Source organism: Pseudophryne corroboree, assembly GCF_028390025.1.
Source record: "Pseudophryne corroboree isolate aPseCor3 chromosome 3 unlocalized genomic scaffold, aPseCor3.hap2 SUPER_3_unloc_12, whole genome shotgun sequence".
NCBI lineage: Eukaryota > Metazoa > Chordata > Amphibia > Anura > Myobatrachidae > Pseudophryne > Pseudophryne corroboree.
This window is the reverse complement of record NW_026967500.1, coordinates 36,579-44,427: the sequence shown is the minus strand read 5'-3', so window position 1 is coordinate 44,427 and position 7,849 is coordinate 36,579. Positions and strand designations below refer to the sequence as shown.

General features: G+C 43.5%; 1 protein-coding gene across 1 annotated transcript; it reads left to right on the top strand.

The window, feature by feature from the left end:
* Positions 1 to 4,853: 4,853 nt before the first annotated feature.
* On the top strand, positions 4,854 to 7,587 carry LOC134983318 (gastrula zinc finger protein XlCGF17.1-like). The gene has a single exon (XM_063949035.1). It carries the CDS (start codon positions 4,892 to 4,894, stop codon positions 5,840 to 5,842), a length of 951 nt encoding a protein of 316 aa, XP_063805105.1. The 5' UTR covers positions 4,854 to 4,891; the 3' UTR covers positions 5,843 to 7,587.
* Positions 7,588 to 7,849: the final 262 nt, after the last annotated feature.

Here is a 7,849-nt window from a genome sequence, read left to right as displayed (position 1 = left end):
TTTTATGTAATTCACCTTGACTAACCACTTTGCTTAAATGTTTTGTAAGTGTGAATGCGTGTTTTGTTCGTTAGTGTTTGTTCTTTATACTGGTCTGTACATTTTTGTTTATGTTTTTTAAAAATACATTGACACTCATTACCCCATTAAACCATACACACATAGCGTGTTTTACAATGTTTGACACGGACACAGGAAATTTTGTGAAGACAATAGTAACATTTTTATTGTGTTACACAAATGTCATGTCTCAATCATTTTTTTTCTTGTGTGTGCTGGGTGCCGAGGTTTGAGCAGGGTCGCTGGGCCGTGTTCTGGATGATCGTCGAACAGGGGAGGTAACTGGGGTTTGGCTAGGGGTAGTGGTTCCGGAGCTGGAGCTCACTTGTTGTGCTGCCATCAGAGTGATGCTTTGGCTCAAGTTATGTATACTGGCATTCAGCTGATTATTACTGGCAGTGTGGCTGGCCACAATCCTAGACAAAGTCTCATTCACCACCTGATTGTGCTGTATGACTTGGATTAGGGCTTGTTGCTGCCGCTGTTGCTCATCGAAGATGCGCGTCAAATTTGCCAGCATTTGTGTGTTGTCCGCCCTGATTTGCTCCATTGATGTAGCAATTCTGCCTACCTGAACAATCAGTCTGCCCGAGTTCCGACTAATGCGCGGAAGATGATGGGGCAGACTGGCAAGGTGTTGTGTGTGTGTGTTCAGGTAGGCAGTGTTTTGGGTCTGTTGTGTTGCCCAACTGGTCCAAAAGTCTGTGGACATTTGTTGCTGGGGTGGAGTTGGGATCAATTGTGGACTTACGGAGGCTTGGGGTATATCCTACGGCTGGGTTGGCTGGGTTGGAACAACGGGCATAAGGTGCAGTGTATAGGTTGCCTGTTGGTCTGGTTGCTGCTGGTCATAGTCGCCCATGAAGGTTGGTTCTGTATGGGGTGGCCAACAGGCACTGTTTAGTTATAATTAAATATCTTTGCTTGCCCTAAACATTCCATACTTAATAATACTCATGACAATTTGATATTTGAGGTGTGTTTATAAAAACTAGGAATCTTTCCTTTACAAACACATATGTGCCATCACAGGCGTGCGCAGAGACTGACTGGCGGGTTCTGCACCGAACTTCCCCCCCTCCACAGCTTTATAGTGTTCTCTCACCTCCCCTGTCCAGGATATAGACTGCTCACCTGGATGGTCCAGAGGAGCGGATCAGGTAAGCAGTCCACATCCAGGACAGGGGAGGTGTGTGAACACTATAATGCTGTGAAGGGGGGGGTTGGTTAAGTCCGGTGAGAAACCCGCTATTCATTTTCTGTGCACGTGTGTGGGATCAATTTAGTAAGATGGGTGTTCAATTTAAAATGTGATGTTAGCCATAGCAACCAATAAGACTTTAATTCACTTTTATTTTGCACCTTCAATAAGTTAATACCTGGAATCTGATTGGTTGCTACGGGAAACATGTCATCTCAAATAGAACTCACATCATAGTAAATGTACTGTGTCTAAATGTTTGAATGTGTTTATTTTAAGTTTTTACTCACCAGACAGCTGAGGTGATTGTGGCTCATCACTTTGGGGACTAGCCAAAATTGCCTGTGGTGGCTGGGGCAAGACTGCGGAGATGCGCCGCCTGGGTGGTGAAGATGGAGGCGCAGATTCAGACTCCACACGCCGCGTCTTACTTGGCCTCCTCTGTAAATTCTCAGAGCCCTGTGATGGGCGCCTTAGAGGAGGGCGGCTTGCAGAAGAAGAACCTATGTGAAAATATAAACATTAATATATTGTGCTTCTATGTGTTTGCAGAATATGTGACTACAGTGATTTCTTACCTGCATTCCCTGCATCCTCATCAGTTGGCTGTGGCCTGTCTGTGGCGCTGGGCTGGCGTACTGTTGAAAAATGTAACAAAACATTATGACCATACTTTGAATACTCATTGTTATCTGAAAAACCTTTTTGTGATGTAAACATCTTGTACCTAATGTTAAGTAAACTATTTTCTGTTTAAGATATTCTGGATTACTTAATTGGGTGAGTATACTTAAATGAAGATGGTGTTGCACTAAATAATCCTGAAACATTGGTTAATTGTGCACAATATATTGCAGATTTTTTTACTATTAAACTTGACACAAACAACATAAAATACATATAATATATGCTAAAAATAACTAACACACAAAAAAAAAATTTCAAATGCAATTAGAAAAAACAGTTATGGACAAGCAATATCTCTGATTACGTATTCTAACTACATATACCAGCATGCACTGCAACAGATTTAACATTCACTAATATAAAAACTCAGCCAATGCATGATGGGACTTGTAGTTTGGAAACACATTTACAGCTACAGGGTGCACAGGCCTGCACGACATTACCAACACAATGTTTGCATATTTAAAAACACAGTAACAATTAGCAGCATTAACATTAAAAAAAACAATTTTTTTTTAAACAACTCACCATCCTGCCTTGGACGGTCTGAATCCCGGACATGAGTCGCAGACACCACTTCTGCAGGAATAAGTGACTGCACAGGCTCCTCCCAATCACGATAGGTTGCCCGGAAAGGGTGTCCACCCCCGGTTTGGCGGGCTGATTTTGCCTCCTTGGCCATCTTGGCCTTGACACGGCGCTTTATGTCATAAAATCTTTTTCTACACGTGTCCTCAGTCCGCCTCACCACACCCTCACTATTCACTGCCGCTATCACTTTTCCCCACAGGACAGACTTCCTACGTGAGAACACCTTGGCAGCATCCAGCCCAAACAATTGGCGATGATGCCTCATCAGCTCCCGCACCAAAGCCATGTTTTCAGCATAGCTGAACTTCACATTGCGCCCAGTCTTGGTAGTGGTGCGTGGCTGCGAAGCCACAGCACCATCACTATCACTGAAGTACGCAGCAACAGGCACCCCCTCCTCCTCCTCACTAACCTCCTCCCTCTCACTAACCCCCTCCACCTCACTCACCTCCTCCCTCTCACTCACCTCCTCCACCTCACTCACCTCCTCCCTCTCACTAACCTCCTCCACCACACTGACCTCTGACTCAGACATAATCAGGACAAACTACACAAAACACAGAGAAAATAAAACAGAAAACACACTCCTCCACTACCACTACACACCACACAGCCAACACACACACACTCACTCACAAACAATGACAATAGACTAGAAAAAAAAATAAGGACAAAAAAGTAGACAAACTTTGAATAAACTACACAACAAGTATGACAAGACTACTTACACACACAGTACAGCACTCAACAATCGCAAAACTCCGCTCCAAATCCACCAAAAACTCCACCAAACTCACCAACTCCTAAAACGCCTTCCTCTCTCCACTCCACTAGCTAAACCCACGAGGTGCGGACGGTTTGGGGCGTTTTTATAGTAATGTGCACAGACACTCCTCCATCACGAATACAACCAATCACGGACGAGTGACAAAAACGAAACTTAGGGAAAAAACGCGGCCGTAAACGAAAAAACACTGCCGTAACAGACATGTGGCGCAGTCGCAACAAAACACTAATAACACGGCCGCAAAACCACAAAATCGGACGCATTATACACCAAAAAAACACGAATGACATCGACATCGGACAACACTAAAAATACAAATACGACAGCTTAGTAAATTAGTCGTAATCAATTCAAAAAGTTGCAAAATTACACTTTCGATGTCATTCGTGTTGATTCTCACTCAAAATCGGGAAGAATACGAATCTTAGTAAATATACCCCCAGGTCTTCCTGAAGGGTGTCATGTGCTGAAATCAGATCTTTGTGAGATGCAACAATCTCTTTCATCTTAGTATGTACGAGTGCCAATCTCACTGATATCAGACCTCAAAGCTTGAATATTAGAGCTAATTTCTGAGGTTATTTCAGTCCTTAAATGCAGATAACATAGAATGTATGGAGCATAGAGTAGCAGGATTATCTAGAGCAGGCATGTCCAAACTGCGGCCCTCCAGCTGTTGTGAAACTACATATCCCAGCATGCCTTGACACAGTTCTGCTGTCAGAGAATGCTAAAGCTGTGTCAGGGCATGCTGGGATGTGTAGTAACATCCACACAGGCTGGACATCGACACACCGCAAAACCCGCACAGGACCAGACTCAGGAGTACTTAGCAATATGAAATAGAACGCTCGCGGTTACTACACCCACGCAGCCGCAACTGGGGCCAAGACCTCCGGAGGCCCGCACACTAGCGTGCTGGTAAGGGAGACGTAGCAGAGCGCCGATTCCTGACAAGGGTATTATATGGTGTATTGTATGTATAATATCCTTGTTCCACACACCTAATCTACTGTAGCAGTATACCTTATATAAGGGTGAGTAACCCATGTACAGGCTTACCAGCGTATGAGCACACACATAAAGGAATACTACCTTACCAATGCTTCCAGGAGTAACGTTAGGAGACATTTCTCTGATCCATCAGCTCATATGACTGATGTTATTATTCAGCTAGAATCTCCAATTCATACGATATGTTCCCCATCCATTGTTTTACATTGATGCTGACACAGGACTTGGTGAGTGACTACATCTCCATTTATACTTCATGGTTAGTTACCAGTACAAGAGAGAGAGATATCTAAGTCTTATTATAATATTACATTTGTTATTGTGAGTGTTCTCAGGAGGGTGGACACAATGATAGTCTGAGACACAATATTATACAGCCTTCATTAAAAGTTATGTTTTATTATACACACACATTTATAATTAAGTGTCCGAGAGAGTCATCTTCTATTGTTTACAAGATTAATATTGTTACAGAAAATGTCACATTTCCATAATGTATTTTATTTCCAGCAGATGGACACACAAGCAGGAATATCTCAGAAGGACATCTAATGTTATCCCCGGATTGTGAAATAAGAGATAATGACAGTAGACAGGATTCTCCAGGAGATAACCCCATTACCCTAATTATACATCCAGCTCTATCAGCTGATCCCCCTGATCCTGGGAAATGTTCTCCTGATCACTCTGATATTGGTGCATCTGTTACAGCTCTGAGAGTAGATACAGTGTTTCCATGTTCTATAGATGCCAAATGTTTTACACAGAACACAAAGCCTATTAACCCACACACAGGTAAGGCAGGGGAGAGGCCATTTCCATGTTCTGAGTGTGGGAAATATTTTGCACAGAAATCACAACTTGCTACACATCAGCGAAGTCACAGAGGTGAGAGGCCATTTCCATGTTCTGAGTGTGGGAAATGTTTTGCACATAAAGCACATCTTGTTAGACATCAGAGAAGTCACACAGGTGAGAAGCCATTTTCTTGCTCTGAGTGCGGGAAATGTTTTATCCGGAAATCACATCTTGTTACACATCAGCGAAGTCACACAGGTGAGAAGCCATTTCCATGTTCTGAGTGTGGGAAATGTTTTACACAGAAATCACATCTTGTTGCACATCAGCAAACTCACACAGCTGAGAATCCATTTCTTTGCTCTGAGTGCGGAAAATGTTTTACCTGGAAATCACAACTTGTTACACATCAGCGAAGTCACACAGGTGAGAAGCCATTTCCATGTTCTGAGTGTGGAAAATGTTTTGCACACAAGTCAGCTCTTGTTAGACATAATAGAGGTCACACAGGTGAGAAGCCATTTTCTTGCTCTAAGTGCGGAAAATGTTTTACCCGGAAATCACAACTTGTTAGACATCAGCGAAGTCATACAGGTGAGATGCCATTTCCATGTTCTGAGTGTGGGAAATATTTTGCACACAAATCAGATCTTGTTATACATCACAGAAGTCACACAGGTGAGAAGCCATTTTTTTTGCTATGAGTGTGGGAAATATTTTGCACAGAAATCACAACTTGTTACACATCAGCGAAGTCAGATAGGTGAGAAGTCATTTCCATGTTCTGAGAAATAAATCGGCTCTTGTTGGACGCAGTAGACATCATTCAGGTGAGGAACCATTTTAATCTTCTGGAGGATACTACTTGTCATGTGATGTTCTTCAAGGTTCTTATCCTATTTCCTGTGGTTTTGCTATATACATGCTACTGCAGGGTGAAATAATCAGCTGTCATGCCCTCATCTACCACTGCTATGCAGATGATCTGTCTGAGAACCCAGTACCAGTCCTAAATAATTGTCTAGCTGAGCTCCAGGTATGGGTGATGCCAGTTGGCTGTGACTCAGTCCTGGTGAAACAGGTCTATCATAAGATAGAAGCTCACCAACAAAGGGCAGGGCTACAGCTCAGCTTTACCTACCAACCAGACTTACACTTGGGGGTTCAGGGTTACATAATGCTAATCATGGGCGGACTCTTTGTGTCCTGGATGGTGGAGTGACAGTTAGACATCACGTATCAGCCACAATCAGATCCTCATCTGAGGAACATAGCCAGACTCCAGCACTTTATTCCCTCAGAATATCTACCTACAGTCATACATGTACTTGTATCATCACGCATAGACTATTGCAATGTCCTCTACTTGGGTCTCCCAGCAAAAGAATTGCACCGGTTGTAGCTTGTACAGAATGCAGCAGCCAGGCTGTTACCTAACCAGCCCGTTCCTGCCACATAACACCCATTCTCTGCTCCCTTCACTGGCTGCCTGTAAGATGGTGCCTATTGCATAATCTTACTGACTCTCCCAGCCCTAAATGACCAGGGTCCATGGTACCAGAAGCAGCTTCTGCCTCCTTACTGCCCTGTTACTTCTGTCTACAGATGAAGGGCTGTTACCAGCATTACCAAGAATCCCCAAGCAGTTCTGAGATGTCAGAGGGAGACAGGGTGGTGGTAGTAGTGCTGTAATGGGGGCTGCCGGAGGCACTGTCTCTGGGTAATATTATCCTCAAGCAGTGCTGAGGTAGAAGTGGGGGGACACAGGGTGGCGAGCAGTAAGGGAGATGGTAGCAGTAGTGGGGGGAGACATGGCGATTGGCAGTAGTGGGGGAAAGAGGTTTTGGGGAGATAAGGCTGGTGGCGGTAGTGGGAGTCAGGGCGGAAGGCCGCACTGCAGTACCAGGGGCTACTGGAGGCAGTAAAGAGGTGTATGGGTCCCGCACAGAATCAGTTGATAATTAGACTTGATGATGATTATGCTTCCTTATTTCTAATGAATCCCTTGTATGTGTTACTGTTATTTGCTGTGTCAGCCTTTATGTGTGTTCTGTGTATTAATCCTGAAAGTAGTGCTGCTACCGATCTCATATCATTTGAATTGACCTGCAAAAATTGAGGAAAAGATGAGATATGAGGTGCACTTTGGAAGCTTATAGGGGGTTAAATATTAACGCAGATGTGACATCACGCAGCCCCCCGAAAAATGGTCCTGGCCCGCCCACGTTTACCCCTCAGGTATGTGGCCACAATGTATGTCCGCACGGCCGCTGCGCATGTGCATTTTGCTAACACCAGCAAACTGCTGTGGGCCGCTATTGCGGCTGTGTCTGAATGATATGTATCTGTTTTACTTACCTGCAATACTAACACGTAACTTGAATTGTTTCTGTGCTTTAAAGGATATTTTGTCCATGTTGTGTAGAGTAATGTACCTTTTAAGTTGAAAATATAGATAGCCAAAAATCTATGTATTAAAGATATGAAATAAAGTCATTTAAAAAAAGATTTCCGTTGAGTCTTTTTATGTGTCTGTGTATTATCTTAAATAAGCTGAAGGCTGCATAAGCCTGAGGCAATATAAGAGCTCAACTTTTTGTGATTGGTTGTTTAATGACTAAGCAGTTGCTAGGCAGATCAGTTTTTTCCTGTGGTTTTCCCTATTGGATTAGAAGGTTGTCCATCAAGCTTAATAGGTTGGGCTTAGGATA

Coding starts and splice junctions, on each gene's coding strand:
- LOC134983318 (XM_063949035.1), top strand. CDS start 4,892: ATGTTATCCCCGGATTGTGAAATAAGAGATAATGACAGTAGACAGGAT.